Genomic DNA, 16,267 nt, shown 5'->3' with positions numbered 1-16,267 from the left:
CCTTTTAGGAAACTCAACCTCAGCGGGGTCATGCCTATCTTTTATTTTCCTTATTAAGAGAAAGAAACAAAAGGGAAAAACCTGGGGCAATTTACTTTGTGAATTTTCCTCCCCCATATGAAATAAACGTTTATTCTTACTGTTCGAAACCTAGCAACAGACTTTCGAGATGCAAATCACCCATATGTCTTTCTTGACAACATAATGTTTTCTTTGCTAAACCTATCCTATCAACTATTGATATGGCATTTTTGATTTGTGTTATGACAAACATAAAAGGGTTTTTTGACATAATCCTTCATGTGTCACAATCAGATCCCTCTCTCAATTACGCTGTGTGTATTGGGGAAGCGATGAGATTTTGTTGGGGGCCACAAAAAAAATGGGTTGATTTGAAGTCACAGAAAAACTTTTTTTTTGAATGGTATCAAGCCTTTTCCAAGCCCTAAAGTAAAAAAAAAAAAATACTTTCCCTTTTCAAGGAATAAGTTTATCAACTACTTTCTTCTTTTTTTTTTCCTTTTTTTCTTCTTCTTCTGTTTTCATGGATCAGCAAGCAGGTAAAAAAAAAAAGAAAAAGAAAAAGAAAATCATTTCATTTTCTTGGTTAACTGTGTTCTATAGTTGATATTAAAAACAAACAAACTACTGCACCTACACCTCAAAACACACCTATCAATACAGCTTCCATCAATTCTCAATTCAACCCTTCTATCCCTGCTATTACTGAAGAAATGGAAACTATCACTACTCCTGGTAAGTAACTACTGTCTATGTATAACATGCTGATTTGGGTAGGCGCTGCTGGCAACCCTGCTCTTATGAGCATGCTTCAAGGTAAATTAGGTAACCTTCTCGGTGAACCTCTTCCTGCTTCTGTTCAACGCCGCATCAACGGTCTCAAGTACCTTCAATCCAAGCATACTGAATTGGAAGGCAAATTTCAAGAAGAAGTCTTGGCTTTAGAAAAGAAATATCTTGAATTATACCGTCCTTTGTACACCAAGCGTGCTCAAGTGATTGCTGGTGAATACGAACCTACTGAAGAAGAAGTTGCTTTAGGTGCCAAGGTCGATGAAGAAGAAGAAGAAGATCAAGATGAACAAAAGGAACAACAAACAGATAAAAAGATGGATGAGGAAGAAGAGGAAGTCAACATTGCTGGTATTCCTGAATTTTGGTTGACTGCTCTCAAGACACACCCTCAAATCAGCGATACCATTTCTGAAGAAGACTGTGAGGCCTTGAAGCACTTGACAGATATCCGCATGACTTACCTCGAAAAGCCTGGTTTCCGTCTCGAATTTGAATTCACCGAGAATGATTTCTTTACTGACAAGGTCTTGACCAAGACGTACCATTACCAAGACAACGTGAGTGGTGGTGATTATGTCTATGACTATGCTGAAGGCTGTCAAATTCATTGGAAGGACGGCAAAGACTTGACTGTCACTGTTGAGACCAAGAAGCAACGCCACAAGGGTACCAACAAGACTCGTGTTGTGAAGCGTACTGTTCCTGCTGAGACCTTCTTCAACTTCTTTAGCCCTCCTACCATTCCTGAAGATGACAACGAACTTGATGAGGAAGAAGCTGAAGGTTTAGATGCCAAATTGGAAGCTGATTATGAAATGGGTGAAGAATTCAAGGAAAAGATTATTCCTCACGCTGTTGATTTCTTCACTGGTAAGGCTCTTGAATACGAAGACTATGATGATGAAGACGATTTTGAGGACGATTTCCTTACTGATGAAGACAACGAAGAGGATGACGATGAAGAAGAAGAAGATGACGATGATGATGATGATGCTCAACCCACCAAGGGTGAAAATGCTCCTGAATGTAAACAATCTTAATAAATTTTTTCTGCTTATAAAAAGAGTGTGTCCGAAAACTGCCTTTTTCTTTCTTTTTCTTTTATTATCATGACGCAAGCTATTATTTCTTTATATCAAGGAAAGACACCTCTTTGTTTCCCTGTTGATCATCAAACAGCACTTGATTTAAAGCAGTCTATTTATGTTACTACTTGCATCCCTGTTGAAGATCAAGTCTTGAGGACACTTGATGGTCATTATTTGTCTGATCAAGAACCTCTTGACCGCAGCCATGATATTTACCTGACACTCTCGGGTAGACTTGTGGGTGGTAAAGGTGGTTTTGGTTCCATGTTGCGTGCTCAAGGTGGTCGTATGAATGCTCAAAAGACAACTAACTTTGAAGCCTGTCGAGACTTACAAGGCAGAAGAATTCGTACTGTGAATGAAGCTAAAAAGTAAGCAAAGGTTAAACAAACAAAAGAAACTGACTCATTTAGACTTCAAGAAGAATTGGATGCTATCCCTAAACAAGAAGAAGCAAAAAGAGAAAGATTAAAGAGAAAGATTGAGGAAGCATCAAAAGAAAGAGAACCAAGAAAATATTTGTTTGATGATAATCAATTTTTGGAGGACAGAGAAGACGTAGTAGAACATGTCAAGTCTGCAGTAGGCAGTGCTATGAAGAAACAAAAGACAACACATTTATCAGCCTCATCATCATCGTCGTCCTCATCCACTAGTTTATTTGATGATGATGATGATGATGATGATGATGATGATGATGATGATGATGATAATGATGATGATGATGTTTCTGATGACAAAGAAGAAGAAGAAGAAGAAGAGGGAGAAGAGGGAGAAGAAAAAGATCAGAAAGAGGAAGAACAAGAAGATAAACCCAAGGACAAAGGAAAGGCTAAAGCATAATATTAAATAATAAAGTATAAGCCACGCTGATGTCGCGCACTTATTTAAGCTTACATAATCTTGTGCTTGATTTTCAACTTCTACGATAAGATCCGAACTAATCATCTATGTTTCCCACACAACAAGATGCATTAATTTACACTGTTTTAGGCAATTCTGTTGCAGGAATTCCTTGTTTGTTTATTTACAAGTATATACATATTAAACAATAATAATAATAATAATAATAATAATAGTTTTTTCTTCTTTTTTGGTATATAGTTTTAGTCTTCATCTACTTCTGGTAAAGTATCCAGCTTTTTTTGAAGTCGCATGAGCTTAGGTGCCATTAGATTCTGAAGACCTTCACGTGTCACTGGATCTGTTGTATGTAAGAGTAATTCCATAAATGCATTGGCACAGTCATTTAAGGCTTCCCGAGCAGTAACAAGATCGCCTGAATAATAAGAAGAACCTTGAGAGTCAATAGCATAGTTTAACTAATATATATGATGATGTTAGTATATCAACTACCACAAAAGCCAAGGCAAATTACCTCATCTACAGCAAGTGTATACAATGACTTGAGTTTATCGAATGCCTCCGTATAATCAGGTGATACAGTCGTTGTATTTGTTGTCGCAGCAGAGAATGATAGATTATAATGTTGGCTTGTGGATTCATCTGCCATATGTTGTTGCACAGTCGAAATGTTGCTTGTTGAGCTTCTGCGGCGAAAGAATGGAATGACTTGGCGAAATTTGTCTGCCAGGGTCGCTATTGAATCAACTGAATTTGCATCACTGTTCTTTCTTTGTGTGTTGTCACAGAGTGTATACATCGTATGGTCATTCTCTTTATGATTGTCTTGATGAGAGAACTTTGTTATAAAATGATTCCATTTAGATTTAAATAAAGCAGATGTTGCAGGCATGGTTGTCATTTGCATTTTTTTTTTCAAGTCAGAAAGAAAAATAAAAAAGGAGTGAATAATAGCATCTATACCCAAAAAAAAAAAAAGCGGTTTTTATATATAAATTATAGACTCGATTTAGAACGGAGATAAGACAGTGTAACATGCTGATGAATATTCGATTTTAGAAATCAGCTATTTTGACACTTGAAACCAATGATTCATGCGCATAAATGATAGTGTCTTTCAAGTCCCGCTCATCGGCTGTGTTTAACAAGATGCATTGTGATGAACATTAAGCATAGACAGAGATGAACATCTAAAGATACTGCGTCACTACTCGATAAATATGTAGGTGTAGGCTTAGGTCCATGGTTGCTATCATCGCAGATAGACCGAGATCTGGGTGTCTTGACACTCCCATCTGTTGTATAATTTGTGTTTGTCAAGACAGTTGAGTAGCCGATGGAATCTAGGATACGCAAAATACCTGGACCAATCGGAGACTTGTACTTATTTGTGACCCTTGTACCATTGGACAAGGATACATGGTAGTCAATAGATGGAATGGCTTGATAGAATGTATTAGTGAGTATTTCTAAGGTTTGACCAACATGGTAGTGCTGAGTCATCAAGAAGTCAACTGTGTTTTGGTATTGATCACCCAAATGTGAAATCATCAATCCAGGTCGATTGATAGTAGGGTCTGTCTGCTCAAAATAAAACACTTGGAATAAATCATTGCCTGTCAAGAGTGTCATGTTCTGATAGGTCTGTTGAAGGTAAGGTATATGGTTATAACTACTGTTGGCAATAGAAGGAGGTTGAAATCTAAACTGAAGTGTCTCTGGTTGAGAAAGAGAGAGCCATAGTTTATGAGCTGTCGTAGACTGATTGGCCGCATTAAAGGCATGTAAGAAATTCACAATAAAGGCATCACTGTTCTGTACACAGAAATTCTGCATATCAAATGCCATGTCAGACAGAGACGCATTTGTGTTGGTTTCTGGATCCATATGAACGAGATATTTATCAAAAATCATATTTGGCTGAAATCCAGTGACATAGGCAGGACCAGTGTCCTGATGAATGAACCAGTATGGACCTGGTGTGACCAACTGAAGTTCAAGAGGATCTATCACTCCATCTACCAGAATACGGAAAGGCGAGGCTTTTGTCCAAAAATAGGCTGCCCATGAACTTAAAAATCCTAGACCATGCAATAATTCATGCAGAACAAGATAACGGAAATCAATTTGATCAGGTGTAATTCTGCTCTCATTCTATCATGATTATTATCAGTGGGTTGGTCTATGTATTTTTTTTTTTTTTTTTTTTTTTTTTTTGCTTACAACAAACCAGTATTTTCCATTTGCTTCTTCTGAATCCATCAGATAAAGGTCACTATTGATCTCAATTTCAATATCATATTTAGACCAAACTGAAGTGCTACTATAAGGCGCTAATTGTTTAGCCAGCGCTTGCGGGTATACGTAATTTAAATCAGCACCATCTTCAAATGGTAAAGTAAACTTATTTTAAATTAGTCAACTCAGAAAAAAAAAATATGTACCTGTGAAGTGGGTGAACCCCAGCCAAAGGTATCATTGGCACATATCTTTTCACAAAAACTATGATATTTCACCAATATTCTAGCAATATGAATTTTAGCATACAGTGTAACAACAATAATAAGTTTACAATAAACTATTCTTAATATTAATCACTCGCGTAAGTTCATCAATGGCTGCTGCAATAGCCTTGCTGACTTTGTCACAAAATACCGTGTCTGCTTTACATTCAAGATCATATTGAACAATCGTATTGGTTGTATTTGTATATTGATGACTAGGATAAAAAGCTATTGTCTGATTGAGATACACAAGCAAGAATACAGTGAAAATAAGCATAAAAAAAAACAAAACAAAAAAAAGAAAAGAGAGTGGGTTGCATAAACAACTACTTCATGAAAGGGGCATATTTCGTTCAAGGAGAGGACAAGGACACATGGGTTTAAATTCGTGTTCGTTTACCAAGTTTGGGCTGTAAATTATCAAACTCAAATTGTATCTTTATATTTTATATATATATATTTTATATATATATATTTCTCTTTTCATCATCATCATGCATCTGTAAGTAAAAGAGTCAATGGGATCCACTGATTCACACGTCATAGTTATACAAAGCATGCCACTCTCATCAATAACTGTTATCCTGAAAAAGAAGGCGAAAAAGGCCCTCGATCTTCAGAGCTGAGCTATTTAATGTTTTATGCTAGTTCAAGACCTGTCAAACTAACCAAAGTAGGCTTGTTTCTTGAGAAAAAAGCTGAGCGTGATGCCGTTAAGGGCAGAAAACAGTAAATGGAGCACACCTTTATTTTGTGTTTTTATTGATTGATTTAGAAACAACCAAGTGTCTTTAGAAATCCTCAAGTCGTTGATTGAAGCTTGTCATCGAGACCTTAATTTGTTCTCGAAACATGTAGTGAAAATTATCGATATGATGGTCGAAACAAAAGATATTGATATCATTGATCTTGCTTGTCAAGTGGTAAGTCAGCTCTTTTGTTATACAGGCGTTCATGGGTTTAGTTTGTGATTTTCACTAGTTATCATGATGGCTCCACTTTGGGTGTGGATACTGAATTCACAAGAGATTATGAAGACCTTTTAAAGAAATTTGCTGGGTTTTGTTCGTTTGATACAAGTGATGATACATTGCAACTACAGTAAGTAAACAACGCGAAGATAGACAGCATGAACTAAGGTATAGAATGCGATACATTGGCCAAAGAGCATTACAAGCTGCAGTGACATCCACTGCACTTCAGGCGTCTAATTTTAAAGTTCAGCTGGATATCATCCTTTCACCACTCATTGTCACATTAGCCAACTCAAAAAACCCAGCTGATGCTTTGGCTCAAAGGTACAGAAGAGAATGGGTTTGATATGTGTTCTGATTGTATCTAGTGAGGATGTGGATATCAAACAATCAGCCATAGGTCATGAAACACTCAATACACATTCTGTTGATATCCTGGCAGCAAAGACAATAGCTATTTTGTTTAGCAAGATCAATGGTGTTGCTGTCAAATTATCCTTGAATCCTTTATTCAGGTACGGTTGTTCTTCATCCATAAGCAAACCATTGACATAGAAGCATAGCTTTATGGATACACATCAAACATGGTGGCCTACTACATTTGCTGTACCCATGATGGAATTAGCCTTGAATTCACTTCAGGTAAGTTTTATATTTAAGCATGCACATGCTTAACATCTTTACTAGCCTCAATATCGATACCTTCTTGTGCCTGAAATACTACTTCAACTCGAGAGCATAAAATCAAGCAGTCATGATCAACCTACGATGAAAAAGCATGCATCGCTTGTATCGATTTTAGATACCATACTCGATGCCAACATACCTCTTGTTGGTATCTCTGTTCTTGAAGTATTGAATTCACTCTTTATTCACTTGGTACAGTCAGTACAAGACTTCAAGGTATTTCTACGAGAAAAACCAAGTGCATCAGAATACATGTTGGTATATGCGATCCAACATGGATTAGCACACAGTATTGGTGGTTTAGCTACACAGACCTATTACCTGAACCAATTGAACGATATCACAGGCTACTTGATTGCCAAACTCAAAGTAGGCAACACAGCCACAAGTCTGGATGGATTGGCCATGAAAGACTACCGTAGCGTTGTCTTGGAATGTTTAGATTTAGTGATGACAGCCTCTTCTGTTCAAGAAAAAGTCAAGGAGGATACAGAAAGCCATCATGAAAGTATGTCTGCCTATAGCAGCTCTATTACGTTGGATGTCTGGACACCCGCACTAGGCTTGTTGACAGAGAAAGAACTTCAAACAAGAGTCGAGTTTGGTGCTCTTTTGGTCCATTATTTACAGGCAACCGGTGAACCTGTTATTGAGTTAGAGCAAGTAAGAGGAAGCATAGGTGCATGCGAGTCTGACTCTTTTAGATTAGGCCTTACCCTAAACATACCTTAAACCAACATGGTGATGTGATGCTTGTCAATAGCCTTCATCAGTCTATCCTTGACTGGGTTCAATTGGAAAATCTCGGTGTTCGAGACATGGTTGTGATCCGTGATATCTTGTCTGCCTTGATTCGTCGATTTGGTGCAGATGAGACGATTAAAGCCGTGCCTTTGATTTTCAAGCTGCAGGAACTTGTGGAACAAGGTGTGATTCAAAACACGGATCGTCAAAAGGCAGTGGCTGCCCTGGTGATTGAATGGCTAGCTATGGTAGGCGAGTTCTACCATATCGATAGCTTGATTGAATACGCAGGCCAGTTGAAACAAGAACGCATGGACTCAAATCAATACTCAACCGTGTTCTCGGACTCAGAAAGTCATACGTCATTTGAAGAAGACACCACAGGTGTCAGTCTATTTGTTGATCGAAAGACGGTTGTTAATATGCTGTCGAATGACGGGCCTTTAAGAGACGAAGAAGATACAGAAGGAATAGAACTAGAAACCAAATTGATGGAAGCATGGGGAGCAGCTATTCAAGGTAATACTAAGCAGACATGATGAACCGTGTTGGCTCATCATCATGGCTATTTGTTTAGAAAACCATGATCGAACATTCAGAATAAGAACTTCTCGCAACTTGAGTGATTTAAAAGCCAAGCTGGCCACGCCTTGGACGAATCTGGAATTAAGCGTAAGTGTAAACAGATGATACAACATGACACAAACTACGATGATAGCGTGATGAACAAGGCAAGAAACAAACGATTCGGGTAGAGAACTTGAAAGATGCTTTATTGGGTCAAAATAATGACAACCTTGCCAAAAAATCATTTGAGAGTACGCAAGATATGACATTACTTCTTCAATCGCTTTCTTTAGGCACACATGTTCATAAGTAAGTAGATTCATGTCCTATAGCATGTACTGATATTTTTTTTTTAAAAAAAAACAGCACTACTTCTCTTGTCAACCCTCCTTACAAATAAACAGAGTAGTTTCAACACATATGTAATGCTTCTTTTTAGAAGCCGTATTTAAAAGATATGAACTGAAAGATATTGTTCTTCAAAGCTTGAGACGCATTTTTGTATAAACATTTTTTTTTTTTAAAAAAAAGCTACTTTATGGCACATATACAAGCTCTTTCTTTTTGATATTCTTAACAATGCGTTATTGCAGTTTAGTTACTACTGTATTTGCTTTGTATTATCATTCTATATATATCCAGTATTCACATTGACATCGTTTATACAGCAGCACATATCATGGAGCACGAACTTGCCGCGCCCGATAGAAGGGATTGTCAATGGGGACTAGATGCAATCAATAAAGAGATTATCAGACTTAAGGTGAATTATGAGCAATTAGGTGGTCAACTTGACAATTCAGAGATTTTTTAAACATTTACTTGATACAAATGAAGGCTTGATATTTTATCATAACATGTGTTACGAACAAGCCATTGGCTATGATGAGAGTTAAAAAAGAAAAGACAGTGTAAAAAGCTTGCTCAGAAGTACAAAAACGACAAACAATGCCCTCTCAGACTCTTTATCTTCAGACATTCTTCCAGCTCTAACTAAAGCTACAAAGGGCATTTGGCCTGCCACAAATACAACAACAGACTGTTTTCAGTAAATGAAATAAAATTTTATTGATTGTGATCTAAATACGGTCCTTGTTGATAGAAAGGTATTCTTCTAAAGTTTGAGGTTTTCTGCCTAGTAGAATTTCAATGATGGGATTGATACTTGGCTTGATACCAAGCTTAAAATTATCCACAATATCGACAGCAACAGTATGAGGTACACCCACTTTGATCAACATATGGTATTTTTCAACAGGAGAAATTTTTCTAAAAGGAATTTCACGTCCAAGGATACGAGACAAGGTGGCAGCCATCTCATTTGGAGTCACAATATCACCTATCATATTATAGACGCTGTCCTTGTGCTTCTCCACATCTTCTTGTAATACCACCGCAGCTACAGCACCAATATCATTCGGAGAGATCATACCAAGAAGTTCTTCAGGTTCACTGTCTTCATAGAGAGCACCTTGTGCACTTATATGCGACATGAACAAATTTGACATAAAGTGACCAGGACGCAATGAGACAAGACGACCACGGCCTGGAATAGCCATCATGGCATTTTCAGCATCTAATTGACCGGCAGGAATAAAACCGTTACGATAACCAAAGCTGATATGAAGTGTAGAAATATTGACAATTTGCTTGACGCCGGCGTCGTAAGCGTATTTAGCAATGGTGCCTTTGATCTCTGCAGGACGATCATTGTCAAAGATACTAAGCAAGAGACGATCATGGCCACGGATGGTTTCCTTGATGGGTGTTAAGTCTTGATAATCGCCTTGAACAACGTTGACTAGATGAGCATGAGAGGCAAACATGGACTTGACCTTTGCTGGATCACGAGCAAAGAGAGTGACAGACACGCCATGAGAAACAAGGTCCTGAACGGCTTTGGTACCAACATTACCAGTACCGCCGAGAACATAAACACGTTGTTGAGTCATTTGAGTTTATTAAAAGAAATTATTGTTGTTATTATTATTATTATTATTTTGGTAATCATCTTCTTTACTATTTATATAGGTATCTGATCTTTGTTTGTATGAACAAAGCGCGCCAACTCGCTTTAATTTTTCCGTGTCGCACAAGACCTTTTGATTTTATCCGTAAACCGATCCCATATTCGCTGACGTTTGTGTGTAACACCGCTTGAGCGCACCTATCCATGACACCAATTCCAAAGAAATTAGCTTTAGTACAACTGCTTTCTATATTGTATAGTATAAGAGTGCGAATCCATATTGAATTGAGATGCACTCTTACATATACCATACTAATCTTCATGAAAATCAGACAAAGCCAATTTTTGAAACAAAAAAGATTGACAGAAACGAGAAATGGCTAGAACCAAAAGCTCTTTTGCAAAGTGATCATTACTGTTCAGGCAAACATGTCGTCAGTTTGACTAAATCGTACAAAGGGCATTGTATCTCTTGAAATGGGTACACATTTTCTATTAGAAAGATATTTAAATACATTCTATACATTGATATTGGATCCATGGTTAGAATAGACAAATACATAGCATGGTATAGCTACACGAAAGCAACAAAGAATCTTTTTATGCGCGAATAAATGCGTCAAATATCTAAGAACCTTGTTTAATGACATATAGGGTGCTTTTGGAATTGATTTGGACAAAAAAAAAGCGACTTGTAAAAAACAGCCAAAATAACCTTTCGACCATGGAAATCATCATTTTCAAAACTTTCAATCTTCTTTTTGACACTATAAGACGAAAAATAAAGATACCAATGAGTTTAAATACTCAAAATGAGCGTAAAATACTGTAGTTTTTGGTGAATGTGTTTGCTTGCTTATTATACCATTTTTATAGTACAATATGAGCCAAAAACCTCGAGACCATTTTTGTCTATTTAATCAATATTTTGGCACCAAAGCTACTATTTTCTCTACATCAATCAACTCAGAAAACAAAGATCTACGACTTTTGTCACTGCATCAAAGCTGAATAACCGCGTCTTCATGCAGTTCTCAGCAAAAGCTCGATTTTTTTTAATGATTTTATTTGCCGCACGTATTAGTGGTCTTGGGAGGGACCCACTAAAAGAGATGCTCAACAATTATTTATTGTAAGAAAATATAAAGAAAAACAAAATTGGTACGATAGTACGAAAGTAGAAAATATAAAAGGAAAAAATAGCAGCTATTGCGAGAAAAGACCTCTTAAGATGAATGGTCATGTTCTCTTTCAAGATAGTATTTTTTGTTGCATGTTGACCATAATCCAATAAGAGAGTTGAAGTTGAGTATATCCGAACTTGATCAACCATATATCAACAGATTGAAATAAAGCACGAACCGTATATAGTCTTTGGAAAAAGGACATCTTTTATCTCTGAAAAGGTAAACCTGATCTGGTTTGACTAACGATTGATCAGTAATACCAGATTTGATTGGTTGTGATATTACTTGTTGAAAAGCATTGGTCATTTTATATCACGTGACCTTTGTTGTACGCTTTGTAGTGCGCTGAACTTTTGTCTTTTTTTTTTTTTAACCAGATCTTGCGATGCCTCCTAAAAGAAAGAACAATACACAACACACCAATGCTAAACATGAAGATGACGATACCAAAAAGAATGAACTTAATTCCTCTCATGAATCAAACAAACGCCAACGTGAAGAAGACGAACAATTGGAACAACCCACATCTTCTTTAACTGATCGCATGGCCAAGCTCAAAGAACTAAAAAGACGCCGGGTAACGTATAATAGATATCAGTAGTGCATTTCTAACTTGTTGCGTCATAGGCTACAGAAGTCGAACAAGGCAATCGTCGTGATCGAAACCTAGAATTCCAACGCAGTAAAGAAAACCCCAAACTTGAAGCTAAAGACGCACGCAAAAAAGAAGAAGCACTCAAATTATTGGCAAAACAAGAGGCAGAAGAGAAAGGCGAAGATTATGAACGTAAACAGTTTTGGAGATACTCTGCAGAATCAGCTGCTTTATGGGAAGAGAAGATGGCCAAGAAAGCACAGCGTGCTAACCAAGGCTTTACAGGTAACATGGATGAAACCAAATCCTATTTTTTCTTATTTGTTTGATTAGACCATACTCAAGCTGCACATAAGAAATATGAGCGCTTAATGTCAGAATTTAAGCCTGATATGAATGCGTATCAAGAAAAGCGATTTCAAGCCATTGAGCGTGCTATTCGTAACGGAGAAGATCCCTCTGATGTCGTTGCTGCTGCCAATAGTTTGGATTATGCAGATATTGACGACAAGCCATCCAAGAATGCCATTGATCGTCTAGCAGCCGAAACAAAGAAACAGTATGTCCTTGTTCTTTAAAATGTCTTTTAACCCTCTTTCTATAGGATTGAACAACGCGAAACAAGATCTCGTGAACGTAAACAACCCACAGACGACATTTCCTGGATCAATGAAAAGAACCGTGTCTTTAACCAGAAGATTGCTCGTTTCTATGATAAGTACACTAAAGAAATTCGTGATAACCTTGAAAGAGGTACAGCTTTGTAAATAAACTTTTATTTTTTTAAAGGAGGTGGTACTTTACAACGCCACATAACAAAGGGAGGTTCAGATCCTTTGCCCTTGAGACCTGCTGTTGTTTGCTTCTGAGGACGACAATGACAAAGATGGATTGACTTATCGAGAATTGCCTCATAAGCATCCATGCCGCCTTGTAATAAAGCCGTTCGAGGGAAATTCTTTCTGACAAGTTCAGCAGCATACTATTCAATGTTAAAAATGGTTTTCATGTGCCTAACGTTGCTTACTTCAGGCCCTTCTTCTTCTTGGTTTGCAATCACAACATGATACTTTCTATTCAATTTCTTGAGAATATTGGCATAACTTGCAAGTTGAGTCGTCAAGACATTCATAGAAGAGACGACATGTCCTTTAACAAACCTATGTTTCGGGTGAGTCAACAACAAAAAATACAGCACAAATGTCCTTACTCTGACTCAGATCGAATATCCAACACCAGAGAGTAAGAAAGAATCTTTGAGAGGTCTTGAATACCTAATCGAGGAGCTAGTTCGGTCTTTTTTGTTTCTATAGGTATCGGTTCTTGCCACCATTGGTTTGACAGGTGCTTAAAAAAAGATACGATGAGATATTTTCTTTTCTTGTTGAAGCTTACCTCTGTGTCCTGACTTGCTTCATTCACTGGTCCATGTACGCGTGTAGAGATACTAGGAGGTGTTACTTTACACATATTCAATGCACTCTGAACGCATTTCTCAATATCAACTTTAGGGAAGCTATCTGAAAAAAGCACAATGCAGTCATTGAACTCATAAGTAAGTAATGTATCTCGAATTTGTCTTAGAATGGCAATCCCTGCAAAAAGAGGTAAAGAAGCTGGCCCCACTAGCAATTTGTCCCATAAATGGTAGATCTTGTCCAATGGAAAGACATCTATACAGTGTTGAACAACATGTTTATGCTATCCTATTGACTTACGTGTAAATAAAGTCAGGAACCAAGGTATAGCGTATAAGTCAGGCATAAATCCGATGGTATCCAAATGACTCGAGAGTTCAGGATCATGGAAACTCAATAAATGTCGAAACACAGCTAGATATTCTTGCAGTACAGGAGCATTATCTGATAAAAAGAAATTGTTGAGGAATTTGGGAATGAATTTCTGTAGACAAGCAAATGCAATGGCTTCATCGTTAAAGTTGAGTGTCAAAAAGGGGGCACAGAGAGAATCCAAGCCTATTTGAATGAATACATGCATACATTTATCTATTCTGTACCTTGCCAGTAAACCAAATTTTTGTTGGCAGAAACCCAAGCTTTCAGTAGTCTTCGTAGTTTTTCATGACCTGTGGACGATGCTAGCAGTTGATTGTATTGATGACAGCGAGGTACATCCACATCAATCTATACTATCAGACAAATTGCAAAACTATGTTACAACTCACTTGTCTATCTGCTCCCATGTCTATATATTTGTTGATCTGATCATATTCATAGTCTAAATCGCCACGGACACCTAACACGGCAGCCCATACTTTTCCTCTCAATAAGGGGGGAATATCCACTTTAGCATGATGCAGTATTTCTTTTCTTGAAGCAGGATATTGTTTAAGTAATTCAGAAAACAATGTCTGTCGATAATATTGATAATTGATATCTTGTTCTCGTAAAAACAAGGGCAATTTGTTGTTGACTTGTTGTTGTTGTTGAGTAGGGATAGATGTATTGCTGTTAATGGAAAGTGAAGAAGCAGATCGAGATCTTCCCATACTGGCAGACAAAGTTCGATTCAATGACCGAGAAGAAGAAGGCGTTGTAGGTGTAGGCATATTGGTCGATTCAACTGTAGGCGATGCTACAATAGTCTCATCTGCAAACACCATATCATTTTCTGCATCCATACTGGTATGGCTGTCTGCATCGCTTGTGTCTTCTTGCTCGTCCAACAAGAAATTCACATCATTTTCATCCACCAGTTTAAAGTAATCTGTATCCCATTCAAACTTGTCATTGTCTACTTTCTTTTTTCCTTCTTTTAAGCGCTGATAGAGCTCTTTATATCCCAATACATAGACTGCATCCGAATACAATTGTGCTGTATCCGTTACTCTATCGCCCACCTCAGTTCCATCTGGCATGATACATACGCGAGGTAATCGTTTAATGATAGGTGTTGATAGAAAGACACCTCGTTTGACTAAATCTAACTCGACATCACCACCCGCTAACTTCCATAGATTGTATACTTGAAAAGCAGGCAATTCCTTAAGTAGACCATGGATATCTTTTTGATCAGCATCGTGTACTGCATCTAATGCATCAAGATCAATACTATCCGAGGCCAAAATGGGACCTTTCACCCACTCTGTTGCAGTTGTAGACACAAGGCCACTTGCGAAAAACGAGGACTGAAGTGCCTTTGTTATGTCCCATCGTTTCTCTATGGACACCTGTAGACACTTGAGCACAAATTGACGAAACGCTTCTATCTCTAGGTCTTGTTGTGTTTCTTGTAAAAGCTTGAGAACAGATGGATTGATATCGAGTGTGTTGATGTCTGGATGATGCCAGATATCTGTCTCATGTTCCCATTCTTTCAATGTCCATAATGACTCAAACATCAATCCTACATCACTGGTAGTCCAGAATGAATGACGTGTATATTGTTCAATGAGAATGATACCCATGGCCCACACATCTCGCTTGTCGTATATAGTATCGTTTATTTGGTCCAAGCATTCTGGTGCTAAATAAGCAGGATAACCAATAGGGAAATCAACATCTTTGCCTCCATGGGTCATGTAATGCAGACCATAGCCAAAGAGTTGGATATGGTTCTAATTATGCTTAGCAACCGGTACCTGAATTCTGGTTGCTAGGTTACCTCTTTATCCAATAAGATATTGGTGGGTGACAATGAAGCATGAATCATGTTGTGTGTCTCAAGAAACTTGAGTGCTGATAAAATCTCGAATCCCCATTGTTTTAATACAGAGACACTAACACTGTATGTTAAATATGCAATTTTTATTTATTTATTTTTTTACCTGATAGGTGGTGGATTATTTGATTCTAGGTTTCTTGCTTTTTGAAGTGAAGAATCGTGGTATTCAGAGACTACAAACAAGCGGTCTAGAGAAAGAAGGTTGATTTATGCATCTATTTTATGAGTGTTACCATATTTTCCTCGGTGAATCTCGACATATTCACACAAGTTGGGATGAGATAAAGTCTAAGTCACTTGAATAAAAAGGGAAGGGAGGAGGATTGAGTGATGGAAGAAGTTTACCTTGAGATATTGAAAACGTCCAACGATTTGTGAAGGTGCTGACAGCGCCAAGTGTCCTGAGACCGCCAATGCTTCAGAAACGCGTGAAGACGCGACAAAGTTAACAGAAGCAAGTTTAGGCGTTGGCGTGTTCTTTCTAACCTTGAGTTCAGTGGCTCTTGCAAATAAGGCCATATAACTTGTTAATACAAAAAATAAAAATAAAAAATAAAAAAAAAAAATGGAAAAAATGGCTATCCGACG

At 37.6% G+C, this 16,267-nt stretch overlaps 8 protein-coding genes across 8 annotated transcripts; 4 read left to right on the top strand and 4 right to left on the bottom strand.

Annotated features, from left to right (window-relative positions):
* Positions 1–445: 445 nt before the first annotated feature.
* B0P05DRAFT_532543 (nucleosome assembly protein-domain-containing protein) lies at positions 446–1,890 on the top strand. The gene is made up of 3 exons (XM_051577106.1): positions 446–560; positions 625–756; positions 799–1,890. The coding sequence occupies exons 1-3, from the start codon at positions 545–547 to the stop codon at positions 1,854–1,856; spliced, it is 1,206 nt and encodes a 401-aa protein (XP_051436953.1). The 5' UTR covers positions 446–544; the 3' UTR covers positions 1,857–1,890.
* Positions 1,891–2,582, top strand: B0P05DRAFT_532542 (Sde2 N-terminal domain-containing protein). The gene has a single exon (XM_051577105.1). The coding sequence runs from the start codon at positions 1,926–1,928 to the stop codon at positions 2,277–2,279; it is 354 nt and encodes a 117-aa protein (XP_051436952.1). The 5' UTR covers positions 1,891–1,925; the 3' UTR covers positions 2,280–2,582.
* A 372-nt stretch (positions 2,583–2,954) lies between these two features.
* B0P05DRAFT_532540 (uncharacterized protein) lies at positions 2,955–3,717 on the bottom strand. Its single transcript, XM_051577104.1, has 2 exons — positions 3,283–3,717; positions 2,955–3,226 (listed from the first exon to the last, which is right to left on the bottom strand). Exons 1-2 carry the CDS (start codon positions 3,673–3,675, stop codon positions 3,011–3,013), a joined length of 609 nt encoding a protein of 202 aa, XP_051436951.1. The 5' UTR covers positions 3,676–3,717; the 3' UTR covers positions 2,955–3,010.
* A 29-nt stretch (positions 3,718–3,746) lies between these two features.
* B0P05DRAFT_635537 (uncharacterized protein) lies at positions 3,747–5,616 on the bottom strand. The gene is made up of 4 exons (XM_051583596.1): positions 5,341–5,616; positions 5,213–5,291; positions 4,992–5,171; positions 3,747–4,922 (listed from the first exon to the last, which is right to left on the bottom strand). The coding sequence occupies exons 1-4, from the start codon at positions 5,547–5,549 to the stop codon at positions 3,897–3,899; spliced, it is 1,494 nt and encodes a 497-aa protein (XP_051436950.1). The 5' UTR covers positions 5,550–5,616; the 3' UTR covers positions 3,747–3,896.
* An 88-nt stretch (positions 5,617–5,704) lies between these two features.
* B0P05DRAFT_532535 (uncharacterized protein) lies at positions 5,705–8,739 on the top strand. The gene is made up of 12 exons (XM_051577103.1): positions 5,705–5,774; positions 5,819–6,001; positions 6,048–6,195; positions 6,237–6,373; positions 6,418–6,570; positions 6,615–6,761; positions 6,810–6,888; positions 6,934–7,592; positions 7,643–8,196; positions 8,255–8,349; positions 8,396–8,553; positions 8,611–8,739. The coding sequence occupies exons 1-12, from the start codon at positions 5,767–5,769 to the stop codon at positions 8,642–8,644; spliced, it is 2,355 nt and encodes a 784-aa protein (XP_051436949.1). The 5' UTR covers positions 5,705–5,766; the 3' UTR covers positions 8,645–8,739.
* Positions 8,740–9,314: 575 nt separating this feature from the next.
* B0P05DRAFT_532534 (uncharacterized protein) lies at positions 9,315–10,327 on the bottom strand. Its single transcript, XM_051577102.1, has one exon. It carries the CDS (start codon positions 10,194–10,196, stop codon positions 9,324–9,326), a length of 873 nt encoding a protein of 290 aa, XP_051436948.1. The 5' UTR covers positions 10,197–10,327; the 3' UTR covers positions 9,315–9,323.
* A 1,435-nt stretch (positions 10,328–11,762) lies between these two features.
* B0P05DRAFT_506204 (SYF2 splicing factor-domain-containing protein) lies at positions 11,763–12,785 on the top strand. The gene is made up of 4 exons (XM_051575533.1): positions 11,763–11,977; positions 12,028–12,280; positions 12,329–12,554; positions 12,600–12,785. The coding sequence occupies exons 1-4, from the start codon at positions 11,786–11,788 to the stop codon at positions 12,760–12,762; spliced, it is 834 nt and encodes a 277-aa protein (XP_051436947.1). The 5' UTR covers positions 11,763–11,785; the 3' UTR covers positions 12,763–12,785.
* Position 12,786: 1 nt separating this feature from the next.
* B0P05DRAFT_532522 (rab-GTPase-TBC domain-containing protein) lies at positions 12,787–16,209 on the bottom strand. The gene is made up of 10 exons (XM_051577101.1): positions 16,025–16,209; positions 15,913–15,967; positions 15,783–15,867; positions 15,620–15,734; positions 14,181–15,572; positions 14,013–14,139; positions 13,714–13,971; positions 13,391–13,668; positions 13,206–13,342; positions 12,787–13,155 (listed from the first exon to the last, which is right to left on the bottom strand). Exons 1-10 carry the CDS (start codon positions 16,196–16,198, stop codon positions 12,978–12,980), a joined length of 2,799 nt encoding a protein of 932 aa, XP_051436946.1. The 5' UTR covers positions 16,199–16,209; the 3' UTR covers positions 12,787–12,977.
* Positions 16,210–16,267: the final 58 nt, after the last annotated feature.

Source organism: Gilbertella persicaria, assembly GCF_025201335.1.
Source record: "Gilbertella persicaria strain CBS 190.32 chromosome Unknown B0P05scaffold_10, whole genome shotgun sequence".
Lineage (NCBI taxonomy): Eukaryota > Fungi > Mucoromycota > Mucoromycetes > Mucorales > Choanephoraceae > Gilbertella > Gilbertella persicaria.
This window is presented reverse-complemented; position numbering and strand designations above follow the sequence as displayed.